The sequence below is a fragment of the Salminus brasiliensis genome, chromosome 14 (assembly GCF_030463535.1).
Source record: "Salminus brasiliensis chromosome 14, fSalBra1.hap2, whole genome shotgun sequence".
Taxonomy (NCBI): domain Eukaryota; kingdom Metazoa; phylum Chordata; class Actinopteri; order Characiformes; family Bryconidae; genus Salminus; species Salminus brasiliensis.
This window is the reverse complement of record NC_132891.1, coordinates 13,437,679-13,452,050: the sequence shown is the minus strand read 5'-3', so window position 1 is coordinate 13,452,050 and position 14,372 is coordinate 13,437,679. Positions and strand designations below refer to the sequence as shown.

Below are 14,372 nucleotides of genomic sequence, written 5' to 3'. Positions count from 1 at the left end.
CATGAATTCTACCTCAAAATGTTCTGAACATGGCTGAGTACATTTTCACTCCGATATGCCCAGTGTTCTGTTTTTGGACGTGTTGCTATAGCTGTTCGTATTTTATAACATACATGCAAGCAGGAATCTGGCAACCAGTTGTGATATTTTCACTAGGATTCAATTTTAATGAAAATTTTAATGGCACTTTAGTTTCTGTTAGTCTTAAGTATATTTAGTAATAGCTTTAATTTACTTTAGTCTTATTTAGTTTCCATTTCAGTTTTGTGTTTTTAGTATTATGGTAAATAATTTGTCAAGGATTAGGCTGAACGCAGGATTTAAGGAACTGTTCATGAACTTGCAGCAGTGAGACTCATTACTATTGAATAGAACTGTGGTGGACAGACACCAGAGGGCGCTCCTGATAAGGTCGGAATTAATGAGCACCTAGGGAGCTATTGTACAAAATCGTATTTTATGGTAATCTTTTTATACAGAATAATGCACTTAACACGTGTTCACTGCTGTAAGTACATTAAATAACTCTGATAACTCTGCTTGTCTTACAGACAGATTCTAGCTAACACAATTTCAGGTGGTTAAGATGCTCACCAAAGTGAGGTTCATTCTGGCAGCCTTTGATCTTCACTCCTCGTGGGCCGGTCTCGATCAAGAAATGTCTGACCAGCTGCTCTTGAGGATCTCCACCTGCAAGGTGAAATACAAGAGACATAAATAATTCCATACAAACCAGAGGTGTTTGATATGCCATATAACCACTGGGAAACCACTCGGGTGTAATGAGTAACGAGTACATATGTATATATTATTATTACAATTGCTAGTTGCAATTTATGAAGGGTGTGAGAAAACATGTAATGATGCTGAATACACATGATACACACTGATCAGGCCCCCTGTGCTTCAGTAGCTCTGTAGAGTGTCCCCCAACTCATCCCAAAAGTAGGCTGGGGGGCCTTATACCCCTCTAGACCATGCCTGGCATTAGTCATGGTGCCAACAGGTTAATGTTTACAGAACCTGTCTATTAATTCAACAGGTTGTGCTCTCTACAGGGACTAGACAAGCTGTATGTGTGAATTTGCACATCTGTGTAAGCAATGGATGCGACTTTAAGTAGCTGAATGCCTTTATTCAATCATGGACATACAGTGTATCTATTCTATTCACTTAATGTTATAGCTTATCATTGGTGTGTGTGTATACATATATAAATGGTAACTTATCACAGGTAAGTGCTAGCCAAGCTGAAATCATCCACTTGGGAGATTTATTCCTACCTTATATGAAGACTAATCCTCTCACAGCTATAAACTGTGTGTATATAGGACTAGTATGCTATTGCAAATTTCCTTTCTGCATCATAGAAAAATGATTGGTCTTTCTGGCACCCTGGATGAAAAGGCACTCTATTGGGTTTGGCACTGAAAGTGAGGTTTTAGCAATTTCCAGCGGATTCCACCCTCAGGCTGTGTGTATGTATGAGTCTCCCTGCTGATTAACTCCATTCATCATCGCTCTGACTGAACCTGGATTTCCTGCATCCTCACAGATTAGATCTAACCCACGCTTCCAAGAAAGTCACATTCATTCAAACACTCGCATTCAGCACCAGGATCGCTCCGTAGCAGATAGATTCTGTAGGCTTTCAGGCTTTTGGAACTTTAATTCTGCATGCTGGGCAGTGAACGCTTTCCAAACTTTGGCAAACTTTTCTTCAAACCTGTGTTAGCTGCCTGTCAACAGTTTGGGGTCACAGTGCCTTCTTTTGCAGTTTATATTAATATTAATAGTAATATTTTGATTTTCCCATGACTTTTCTGCTAAGTTAGATAAGAAACCTGCAAAAGATATGCAATATGGGTATATCTTTTTAAAGGAATACATTTTGCTACACTCAGCTTCATGTTCATCAGATCGTCCTTGGTATGGTTAGGACAGTTAGCTAATGTAAAAAGCACATATTGAAATAATAGTTTAAACAGATTTTCGCCTAAAGGGCAAAAATGTGTGTAGTGTAGAGCTGCTTTTACACTTGCACCTTTATCTGGGGTTTTATTGTCAATTAATTAATTTATTTCCAGTGTAAATGTGGCTTAACTCTTGTCTGTGTTCCTCAGTTTTGCAGTTTTTGATAAGAAGAATTAAGATATTTAACCAAATGTGCAACTTTGATGGGCAGTGTGCTCCCCATGGCACGCTGTGTTTAATTAATAATTAATCTGGGTATTCATAGCAGCAGATGTTCACTCCTGCCTATGGTTCAGCTCTGCTAAAGTACTTCAGGTGCAGCTTTAAGGGTTTCCTGTGCAGACAGCGGCTAAGCAGCCGGAGAGGGAGGCTGTTTGGAAGGTGAAATGCCTGCTCTCCGGAGCCATACATGGCGTACCTTTGCTGCTGTGGTTGTTGACATTGGGGGGTGGTGTGGCCACTTTGAGGGCCAGGCCGTAAGCCCCCTGGAAGGAGTTGCTATCCCGGATGAGGAATGCGCCTGGCTCTTTTTCCTTCAGGGCTGCAATGGCTGTAGAGGGAGAGAAAAAGGCAGGATAATGGACAACCTTCCATGTTTCTGACTGATGCTCTTAACAGATGGTACATCACTTAGTTGCCCGGAGCGTGCAGAAGAAGAATAAACAAAATGTACTGTGGAGTGGAAATGTGGAAAACCAAATGTTTGCCTTGATATGAGCCACCAAAAAAAGCAACCTGTGTCATGCAGCTTAATAAATCTTCACCAGATTTCAGAGCATTATTGCAGTCACACTACCATAGCTTTTTTCAAGCTTTGTGCTAGAATTGTAGGGGCGTTGCCCTCCTTTCACCCACTTAGTTGGTAACTGTGAATGTTCAACCTTCAGCTGAATCATTGGCTTTGAGACATGGCTAGAGGTTGAGTAGTACAAGAGACAATTAGCATGGTCAAGGTTTTTCAGCCACTTCTCAGTTTTTTCAGTCACTTTCTCTAACTCACCTTGCTCTCGGGATATTCCGGGTTTGTACCAGAAACGGGAGCTGTCCTGCACAAACTTTACGCTGACCTGGTTGCCCGCCTCGCCTTCCGCAAGCCCCTCGCTCTGCCCGCCAGACACAGCCACCTCTCCCACTGAAGGAGAGAAAGTAACATGATGCTGGCCAGATGGTGAGTGACTCATGGATGCCCTCAGGGTGCCAGATCTGCCATTGGGAGAGCCCGGCAGGGTGCCTTGGCGGCGTTTCTCTGGGAGAGGAGGCTGGGTGGTGGAGTTAGGTGAGTAGGCACCTGGGGAAGCTCCAGGGGTATAGCAGCCTGATGGAACGGGGAAAGTGGGGGTGGAGTGACCGTCAGAACTACTGTCTGTACCAGGACCTGGCTGCAGGTGTCCTGCTGGAGGGGAAGGCTCTGTGCCCAACATCAGCTTCCTGCTCAGGGTGGCAAAGCCAGGCACTGGAGGTTCAGGGGAGGGAGGGATCTCCTGGCTGCCCACAAGTTGAGGTGAAGCAGGTCCAGAGGAAGCCGACCTGGGGGTCTCCGGTTCAGGAGGCAGTGCCACTCCATTGCTCTGCGGATGGATGGGAACTGACTCAATAGCTGAATTTGGAGATGAAATTGGAGGGATACACTGTGGAGTATTTGCGGACATGGAATATGGTGTTGCCTGGGTAAGAGTTTTTGACTCATTTTGGACTGGTTTTGGAGCTGCTGGACTTGCTTCTTCAACTTGAAAGGCTGGAGCAGCAGTGGGCTGAATGGTGCTCTGCTGCTGGATGACCTTGGCAGGGGAGGCCGGGGCAGAGTGGACGGAAGTCGCAGGGGCTTGCTGGTGGGAGCTTGCCGTTGGGGTGACTGGGGCGGAGTGTGTGGAGAGCTGCCGAGAAGGGGAGCAGTGCGTCGGAGGATTGGATCCACAGCATCCAGGAAGCTCTGAGGATGCGCTTACTACTTGAGGTTCTTGAGCAGATTTGGGAGGATGCTGGACAGCATCCTGGGCGAGGGGGGTGGTGCTGTCAGTGCTGACCTCTGATGTTCTAGCCTCCTGCTCCTGGACATTCAGACTAGGACTGGAAGCGAAAGTCAGGTTAGTTAGTGATTTTCTCTCCTGGCCCTGGTGTTCCTTTGCTAATCAGCTAATTAACAAACCCTAGATGAGGGAAAGTTAGGAATGGGTGACTGCCATGCCCCCTTAGCCCTAATATATGTATATTTAATTTCACTAAATAGGAATCTGAGAAATACAGATTGCTCCAGCTCAAACTAAAAGCTTACTCACCTCTCTTGTGTGCGCAGAGGGCTACTGGTGTGGACTGGGGTAGGTGGCCCAGATATATCGGAGGGCGTGGAGCAGGCACCGTGTGCATCTCGATGCAGTCGTCTCAATGAACCATGGGTAATATGGTCCCGCCAACCCACATTCTCACCAGGAAGTCCAGGGCCGTCTGCAAGACGAGTAGTAAAGCATAATATTGAGACTAAAATTCTGTACAAAGTTTTACTGGGTTTAGCAACAGCTTAAAACAAAAGTTCAGGAAATTTTTCTTTCCAAAGTAGCTGATCAGCCAAGAGAGAATAGCCTCTTTCAGTCTTTAGCAAATGATAACTAATTAAGAGGTTATAGGTAACTGACCTTTTTTCAGATTATCTAAAATACCAGTTTGGCCTATTGAAGCACAAATAATGTAATTTTCACTGCAATGTGACTTTTTGTGTTTAATTAGCCCATATAGTGTGGACTTTGGGTAAAAATATCAACCAGAAACAATCGGCCATTGGCCAATTTAACTGTACAAAAACTGCTACAGTATACTACAGTATGCCCACAGTTGCTATGTAATCTTATATGGGCTTGATTGTGTGATAGCCTTCTTATTAAAATGGTCCCAATTATGAAGTATTTGTGGAGACACAGAGGCATCTATTACATGGTAGTGTTATCAGTCTTAAAGCTCCAGTGCAAAACTAAGTAGAGAATTGTGCAAATTAGATTTTTTACAAAAGCATCACTTTAACAGCAACCTGTTTAGCCACATCTATGTAATTTCTAACAATGTCCCATAGATACGATTTGTCCATAAAATCTGTGGTGAGAAGGTTGAGTCATATCTGACCTGGGTGTGCGCTTGAGGGGTAGTGCTGTGGATGGGGCTCTGTATGACTGTCGGGTGGGGCGTTGGTGTGGTGTGCTGGGCTGTAGCAGGACGAGTAGTTAGATGGCAATGGGGAGGTGGAGTCAGACTGGTATCCCGAGGCGTATCCTCTGCTCTCTGAGGGCGAGGGCTGGTAGGGTGAACAGGGGCAAGTCTGGTGGGGTGTCTGGTAGCCACTGGAGCTGCTGCTGTATTTTATGTCCAAATGGGCATGTGAGTGTGACCTGGAGGGCTCGGGGTATGCCGGGTGGCCAGATGGCAATGGGTCGAAGTTGAATGTGGGCACATCGTGACCTGGGGGTCCGTAGGGTGCCACTGTGGCTCTTCTGTGCCAATACTCTGCCTCTCGCTCTCTCTCCCATTGAAGCTCCGCCTCTCTGTCCCTGTCCCAGTGGAGGGATGCCTCTCGACCACGCCTTAAGCCTGTCTCCCAGTGCAGCTCTGCCCCTCTCGGAATGTCAGACTCCCTGCCACGTCTTAACCCGCCTTCGCGGGGAAGCTCCTCCCTCTCCCAGTGAAGCCCCTCTCCTCTGTCTAGCCGTAAGGCATGGAATTCCTCGCGTCTCAGGCAGCAGTCTCGACATGGGCAGCCAGGAGGGGGCAAGCTGTCCATCAGCATCACATCGTGGTATGAGCCGGCCGGTTTGGGGTGGTGTGGATGGTTGTGGTTGTGGTGGGGCTGAGGGTAAGGGATGTATTCGTCTGCCCTGCAGAGCAGCCGGCCACTGGGTGAGAGACTATGAGGGTGAGGGCCAAGGTCCTGGGACGGATATGGGTACAGGTGTCTGGAGGCACCCTCGGGGCATGTCCGGTGCAGGTAGTGCTGAGGCCCTTGTTGCCGGTCCCACAGCAGGTCTGGTGGTGGAAGAGACTGATGCGGGTGGGCACTGTGGTGCTGGCACAGTCCCAGCAGAGGTGGCATGGGGGAAGGTGCGGTCGCGTGGCCATTGGTTGCAGCAGTGGACCGATCCATGCAGTATCCATTGGGCAAGTGGTGGAGACGGTCACAGCCAGGCTCAGTGCAGCGCTGCGATCTATAGCCCACCCGACATGAACAGGAACGAGCTAAATGCAAAGATCCCGTTCGCTCAGGGGGCAAGGAGTCGCCGTCGTCCAAAATGGCCGTCTCTCTCTCGCGATCTCTCATGGCCCTTTCACCTTCGATGCCTCCCAGCAGGCGATCCAACTCCTCTCGCTCCTGCTGTGTGGGCGGTGGAGGTCGTGGTGGGTCCTCTAGTCGTTCAGGTGGGACTGAACAGTGTCCGGAGTCAGTGCTGACCGACAGGAGATGACTAGGCCTCTCCTCGGAGCTCTGCCCCGGGCTGCCATTAGTAGAGGGGAGAGAGGAGGAGGCAGCAGCACGACGTTTCTTCACCTGAGCGTACAGGCTGCCGTCCAGAGGCCCTCGGGTGTGTGCAATATCTTAAAAGAAGAATAAAAGTTATTACAAAATAAATGGAAATCATGTAGTATGAGATTGAGACAATTAGGATATAAGTAAATGGGCTACAATACAGGTTCTAATACCTTCTAGGCTGTCCTGATGTCTCTGGTTAAAGTTTTCATAAGAGTCCCAGCGCACCACTGGATCAGCTGTGTTATAGTCGACAGTGACTGCTGGATCATTCCGCTGATACTCCCGACCTAAACCATATATACATTCAGTTTTAAAGTCTGATAGCAGTAGGAAATGTTAGTATAGTACAGTACACAGAGCTGCAGTATTAAGGCTATGGCAAGGTGATATAAGTATCTTGATAATTCATCTTTTTGGCAATAAACTAAATATACCATATGGACAAAAGTATTGGGACAGCTGCTTCTTGGGACATGGTTTCTTCTGATATCAAGGATATTAACTAATAATTTATTCTGCTTTTGTTGCAGTAACCGTCTCTACTGTCCAGGGAAGGCTTTCTAGACTAGATTTTGGACAATTGCTGAGAAGATTTGCTTGCATTCAGCGAGTAGAGCATTAGTGAGGTCAGGATGTTGGATGATCACCACCCCACCTCTTCTCCCCAACTCATGCCAAAAGTAATGGAGCATCATTATTCCAGAGAACACAGTTCCCCTCCTCCACAGATCAATGTTGAGGGCTTTATACCCCACTAGCCTAAGTTTGGCATTAGGCATGGTGCCAACAGATTTGCTCCAAAGACTCCTTTTCATTGACATTGACATTTAGACACCCAGATCTGTCTATTAAGAATTCATAAGAATCCATCTCTATCAGCACATTTTTATGTAGAGCAGCTTAATATGGTAGACAATGCACCCACTCCCCAAAAACATGAAATTGAGCCCTGGGTGTTACCCACAGTGCTATCCGGCCGCTTCATATACATTACATTATCGCTTCAGGTTTCCCTTTTGCTAACAAGGCAGAACACACTTACACTCACTTCAGGATGTTGCCTAATCGCCTAAGAAAACATACTGATTATATTGCATGTGTACAAAAACACTGTCCAGCCTTTGGGCCCCAGTCGTTACATCATGTACAACACTACAACACTGTTTTTAAATTGTGGTCTTTTATTTAAGCTATTTGCTTTGTATTTTAGGTACATAAATGAACACATCCATACAAGTACACAGCTGGAGTTGGACTAGAATGCATAAAAATGCAGTGCAATCAAATAAACACCAACGATCAAAATACCTTTGATTTTCTCTGGTCCAGAGGAGAAGACAAATTCCACAGTGGCATCAGGAGGAAATCTATCATCTACCAGAAACCAATGAAAGACAATTATTATCATGTAAAGAGAGGAAATCTGATTCATGATCTGTTCTTTAAGACCTATTCCCCAACCAATTTAAAGCTGCATTACACTGTAAACCATCAAAATATGTCTTTCATTATAGGAACAATGAAAGTTGAGGAATGTTCCCAGCATTTTACAGGCTGTTAAACTCATCCCCCAGCCATGCTAGAAGGCTATTGAAAATCTATAGCGTGTATGTCATCTCAATTAGCCAGCTATCGTAGGCAGGTGTTATCCAATGGGAGCTGGCCTGAGCTTAACCTAAGCAAGTCTTAAATGCAGGACTCAACGGATTATGGACTGATATCAAAAACAGCTATGAAGCATGATGGGGTCAAAATGGATTTTGACTGGAGATCTTATAAAAGAATCATAGTGAATGTCTTTGACAGGTTTTGACAGGTTTAACAGGCCATCTTTCAACACCACATGTCAGTCAGAACAGGCTGGGTATGAATGGGTATGCATAAGCTGTTCAAGATGGTCTAGTACTATTTATCAGTGTACCTGAACATGCTTCATCAAGTTCTCCTTTCCCAAACCACAGCTGCACTCCGTGTATGGTGCAGGTGTGGAACTGAACCCGAAACACAGTGTCTCTCTCAGCAGCCTGTACCCGTCTGTGATAGCACTTCACCTACATAGAAAGAGAGAGAGAGAGAGAGAGAGAGAGAGAGAGAGAGAGAGAGAGAGAGATCTAATTCAGTCCTACAGTCAAACCTGCTACACTACAGTACTTGTAACCACCGATTGGCTACACTGGCTACATTTGCCAGTGATGAGCATGACTGACAGCCTTTTACGCACCATGATGTCACCTTTCAGCAGCAGAGCAGGCTCTATGGTCACACACAGCTTCCTTCCCGTCGAGCCCTGCAAATCACTGCAGAACACATGCACACTCATTAAAGTATGCTCACAAGCTCTAGGGGCTTCACAATCTGAAAATACAGTTAAGCCATGATAGACGGTCAAAAGTTCTGGGCTGTGGTTGGGCTGGAAAGTGCTCAGACATGACATTACAAGCTTATTTACAACCCTGCTATTTTGCCTCAAAATGAAACGTGCTGTTTTGCCTTTTACAATGCGCTAGTTTTCGGTACTATGACAGCTCATAGAAGCTGTATACCACTGCATAGTTTTAACACTGTAACAAAACCCCTTCCCAAGTCTTCCTGGATAGTGTTGCTGTCCTCTCACTGTGTCCTCTAGCTTTTTACTTGAGTCTAACGGATAGAAAACAAGTGTTATTTAGCTCTAGGTTGGTGCTCAGCTAAAGTAGTCCAGTTTCCTAGGGAGCGGACAAGGGAGTGAAAATAAAAGTTTCAGCTAGCGTTAGCTTTTAGCCTAGCATGGGCTTCCTTCAGCTTTTTCTTCGTCATATAAGGCCTGGATCATGCAGTACCCCACTACCCCACTAGCCTACGTTTGGCAAAGCCTTCAGCTTTTGCTTCGTCATACAAGGCCTGGTTCATGTAGCAAGTCTGGAGGTGATGTGCTGCTCTCCAGTACCAAAAACACCATATTCTAAAGTCGAGTTTTACCACACTGCCAGCTTTTACATAGGGTTTTCTCTTGTGGGCAAGTCAAGACTGTTACAAAACAGTTCAGGGGGCTGGGATTTTACAGCTCTGTTTTGGTTGTATGGGATTTACTTTTGAAGGACACAAGTGTTTGAAGTTCACAGTATATCAGTTCCATGTACCATGTTGCCGTGTTGCTTAACTCTCATTAAGCAACTATTCTTTTACATTCCAGGGCAACTAAATGTTGCATATTTGATGTATGGATATTTGTGGACGTGTAGCGTAGCTTAGTTTGAACAGATTTTAACTCACTATATGCCTGAGGTGTAGACCAGCTGCATGGACTGATAGATCTTCAGGAAGGGAAAATAACCTGCAGAGAGAGAGAGAGAGAGAAGAGAGAGAGAAGAGAAGAGAGAGAAGAGAGAGAGAAGAGAAGAGAGAGAGAGAGAGAGAGAGAGAAGAGAGAGAGAGAAGAGAGAGAAGAGAGAGAAGAGAGAGAGAGAAGAGTGAGGGGTAAACAATGAGAGCGAGACAGAACGAGGAAGGAATGTGCTAACTCCTGCTAAATCTCTCTCCTCCGCTGCAAAAGATTAAAAATAAACATGCTCTGTTTGTGTGTTCCTGTATTTGTGTGTTTTTTACTGGGAACGGTCTCTGACAAGTGCCTGTCAACTCTTCCAGGGACAAAAACACACACTTACACTTTACACACCAACTCTTAAAGAGGTAAAGCATTCACATCAGTGTGATGACCACATTTCAAAGGGCAGAGATAAAGATGAGGTCAGACAGCATGCACCCTCTGGCCCTCTCACCTCCGTCGGCCTGAAACTTGGGGATGGTGGGAATTAGGACCTGATGAAGAAAGAGAGGACTGCTGTTCATCTTTATGGCCCCCGACAGAAGCCCGCCAAAGTAATATATATACCTGCGGAAAGAGAGAGAGAGAGAGAGAGAGAGAGAGAGGGAGAGCAAGAGAGAGTTCAGATCAGATCAAAACAACAAGTAAAAATGAAAAATCCGTCTGAAGAGACACCACACCTGTTCTGTGAGGGCTGGAGAGAAGACGACACTTTATCCTCACAGAACTTCCTCATGGCCAGAGTGCTGAGGGCCTGATCCGCTCTGTATTTAGACACACAAATCCAACACATCACTTAATCATCAGATAAATCAGTCCATTTTTTATCTCCATATTTTAAAGCAGCTTTATGCGAAAATTGGTCTTTCTTGCTCCTAAACTCCCCCTACAGTCGAGAGGAATAATTTGCATCATGCTGTTCTCCCAGGTGTTATCCTGCCAGCTTCCCCAGAGTTAGGTGCAGTTAGTGCAGTTAGCAGCGTGCTGAGCCTGGTGTAGCAACGATTGAGTTCCCATTCCCCCTATTACAGGTCACTGAATCCTCACAATAATTTTAAAGCTGTTATTTAAAGGTAAAATGCTGCATAATGTTGCTTTAAAGAAGAACAGAGTGATTCTCATGTGAATTGTGTTACAGAGAGGTTTTAGAGATGGGTCCACTCCGCTCCTGTATTGTTACTGGGTCCGATATAGACGTCATTCACTCATCAAATCTTGCCTGACAGGGCTGATCCACTTACTGCTATAACCGAACTGTACAATCAAGACTCATCACAGTTTTGGGCGTAGTTAGATATTAAAACCATGAGCTTCACAACTGATATTTGGACCTCGGATGTGAGCCCAATGTCTCTCATAAGTCTCACAATAAACTGGGTGAACTCGGAAACATACCGACACTGTCATGCAAAAACCTTGTATCTACATATGCAAAGCATTTGTGAAAAGCTTTTAAGATTCACTCGTGTGTGAATGTGTTCGCATTTCCTCTGCTTGAAGAAGGTCAGTATGTAGTTATTATCCAGTTCCTAGTTTATCTAATCTGTCTTTCATTGCAGTAAATCAGGTGAGCAGAACTGAGCTGGCAGAACTGAGCTAATCCATACAGTGGCTGGAGTTCACAGAGAGGTCAGGATTCAACCCTGTGTTCTTTTAACAATGTTCTTCTAACCAAAATAACTAAAAACAACACATTCAGACTATTTGTATTTATGTTCATTTGTATGTTTTAGTTATATCATGTTTTTCAGACAAAAATATGTTTCCTGCTGAGATAAATATTTTTAAACAATATTTGTGGCTTCCCAAAACTTTGCACAGTGTTTACTCCACTGTAATCTATTTCCTGCATGAAGTTGATTTATATAGAATTGTAATAACTTAATCTTCCTGATCCCGAGTTAACACTATTAAAAGTTGTAATTTTTACATATTTTAGAAATGCTTGATTTCCCTTTGTAGTTTCCTTTAATAACACATTTTCAAACTTTGTTACCAAAGCTAGTTTATTGTTTAATTATTAAACTTAACGTAGAAACAGTTGTGAATTATCTGGAAACTATTTGGTTTAACCAATCTTGTGGAGTCCCACAGGGTTCTATTTTGGGTCCTATGAAACCTTTGTTAATTATGACTGTAATGTAGTTTGAAGAGTGACTTCAGTAAGTGTGGGCTTAAATACTTAATAAATAAACCTTAAAAACACAAATAATACAACGTCCTGAATTAAACCAACTCTTAGCTCTTACCCTGCTGATATCTTGCTGTAGTGCATGTAGGCTGCGATGATGACTCCGGTCTTTCCTTTATTGCCCTAAAAAAAAAAAAATCAGTTTAATTCCTAAAATGATATCTAATCATAATCCTTTTATATATTGCAGAATTATCTCCTAAAGTGTATCTCTCTTTTTAGAACAATTTACAAGTTTGCATAACTTGGAGTAAAAGTAAAGGGAAACAGAGAGTCTAGTGTTAACAGCCAAACCAGATCAATTTCCTCTTCATCTTCCCTCCTGTCTGAGACCACAGTGTTAAGGCTAAGATGTGTAATGATTTCCAACTGACTGCAGACAGGGAGGCCTACAGCTTCTCGCCTTTGGTCTCTGAAGTCCTGTGACCGTAATTGACCCCTCCTGAGGCACTTGTGACCTCTCACCTTGCAGTGCAGGACCACCACATGCTGGGGGTCAGAGTTCAGCCAGGTCTCCATGGCTTTACACATGGCACAGATCTTGTCCAGTGGGGGGGCGTGTAGGTCCGGCCAGCCGAAGTCATGGACCTAAGAGAGAGAGTGAGTGAGTGAGAGAGAGATAGAGAGTGGTCACAGAGGAACACACTATAATATTTTATTTTGATTAATGTCACAACTAGCGAAATTATGATTTTTCACAAGTGTACGATGTTACACACCACATGACATCTTACTTTACCTTGGGATTAAGCCGTGTGATGTCCTGTCTTCTTTCTGATAGGTTGAACAACTGCAGATGTGAAATAAACATACAGATCAACACAGAGCAGGACAGAAAAAGCAGCCAGATACGACCAGCCTGTTCTTAATCCATTAGACATTTAATCATAACCCATATATATTAGGTAACCTAGTGTATGTGACATACAATGACTACCTATAAAGTGTCATTCAGACGACAAGCAAATGAAGAGGCTGAACTTGCTTCAAACATCCTTGTAACTTGAGATGTATATTATATAACATTAAAAGCAGAATGATATAACAGAATCAGTCCTGAACGAGTTTTTGAACAGAAGTGAAGTGTCCATTAGTAACCTCTCAGAGTGCAAGCAGAGTTACTGACCAGAAACTTGTCCTGGTGTTTGGACTTGAGCATGGAGGCCACTTCTTTGAGGTTGAGGCGATAGCGCTGCTCCTCCAGCAGAGGGGGGAAGAAGACGGAGATGATGCGCTCAGTGATGTAGGTGAGGTCAAAGTCATACTGCCGCTCCATCACTCTGTCCATCACCCGGTCCACACTGAAACTTCTAACAGAGAGAGAGAGAAAGAAAGAAAGAAAAAGAAAGATGAGACAAGAATGAGACAGATAGAGAGAGTGGAGAGAGAGAGAGAGAGAGAGAGAGAGAGAGAGAGAGAAAGTGTGTTAGACACTTAAAGAAGCCTCTTCTATTTCCTACACACTGAGTTCATGAATCTCAGTTGAAAATTGTACCGGTGGGCTAAAACTTCAGCAGGTTTTGATGTGAAGCAGCCAGGCTGTCAGTGTGCTCCAGCAGAAATGAGCGAGTGCTCTGACACATACTTGAGCGATGACTCTGTCTTCCCTGCACTCTAATCCCCACTCGAAGCCAGCAGAGATTAGCTGGACAAGCTTTCATTTCAGCCCACAGATAAAACCCTCAAATTTACGATCAAATAAAAAATATGCTGGGATTCGCCCATTAATCCAGGATGTTTGTAAAGAGGAACTGGCTAAAAGCTTTAACGCTCAGGCCTTCTGCTGAGATACAGATAACACCTTACCGCTCCAGAGCACTACTGTGGGTGATTTACCTGGGTAGAGTGCTTCTCTGCTTGGTGTACGTCAGAGACTTGGTTGAGCCCTGGAGAGAGAAAGAGCTGATTAAGTTCTGAGTAGTTGTTAAGTATTACAATAAAACGAACAGTATTAAAGGGTCTATTTGATGGACGTTCATGATGCACTGGATAATTTGCCCTCACCAAACATTGTCCCACTCGAGTCAAATCCAATAGAAGTGAATTCTCTCAATAAAAACTACAAAAGTCCATTTCCTGAACAAAGCTCAGGATGGTTGTGCAACTCAAGTGGTCCCCACTTCTGGGTAGAAACTAGGCAATTGTTTTTGTTAGGTGGTTGCTATGATATTTCAGGTTGCTATGATGGTTGATATGGTACTTTAGGAGGATGCTAAGGTGTTGCTAAGTTGGTGCTATGGTATTGTTAATGTGTTCCTAGGTGGTTGCTTGGGCTGCAAAGGTATTTCAGGTGGTTTCTGAGGTTTTCCACATGTACCTAGTGGCTGATATGGTATTTCACTTATTGTGCTGCTAAGGTAAATTATGAACTTGGGAAAATGTCCGGAGAATCATTA

At 44.3% G+C, this 14,372-nt stretch overlaps 1 protein-coding gene across 1 annotated transcript in view; it reads right to left on the bottom strand.

Annotated features, from left to right (window-relative positions):
- The window catches only part of tns2a (tensin 2a), a 76,725-nt gene that overhangs the window by 11,558 nt on the left and 50,795 nt on the right, over positions 1–14,372 (bottom strand). The window contains exons 6-22 of the mRNA XM_072696717.1: positions 13,813–13,862; positions 13,103–13,286; positions 12,716–12,766; positions 12,442–12,564; positions 12,035–12,099; positions 10,466–10,549; positions 10,240–10,352; positions 9,734–9,794; positions 8,703–8,778; positions 8,403–8,532; positions 7,790–7,855; positions 6,652–6,768; positions 5,086–6,546; positions 4,251–4,416; positions 2,975–4,041; positions 2,393–2,524; positions 595–690 (exon numbers count right to left, since the gene is read on the bottom strand). Coding sequence (XP_072552818.1) covers positions 595–690; positions 2,393–2,524; positions 2,975–4,041; positions 4,251–4,416; positions 5,086–6,546; positions 6,652–6,768; positions 7,790–7,855; positions 8,403–8,532; positions 8,703–8,778; positions 9,734–9,794; positions 10,240–10,352; positions 10,466–10,549; positions 12,035–12,099; positions 12,442–12,564; positions 12,716–12,766; positions 13,103–13,286; positions 13,813–13,862 — 4,042 coding nt within the window. The remainder of the gene's footprint in view (positions 1–594; positions 691–2,392; positions 2,525–2,974; positions 4,042–4,250; positions 4,417–5,085; positions 6,547–6,651; positions 6,769–7,789; positions 7,856–8,402; positions 8,533–8,702; positions 8,779–9,733; positions 9,795–10,239; positions 10,353–10,465; positions 10,550–12,034; positions 12,100–12,441; positions 12,565–12,715; positions 12,767–13,102; positions 13,287–13,812; positions 13,863–14,372) is intronic.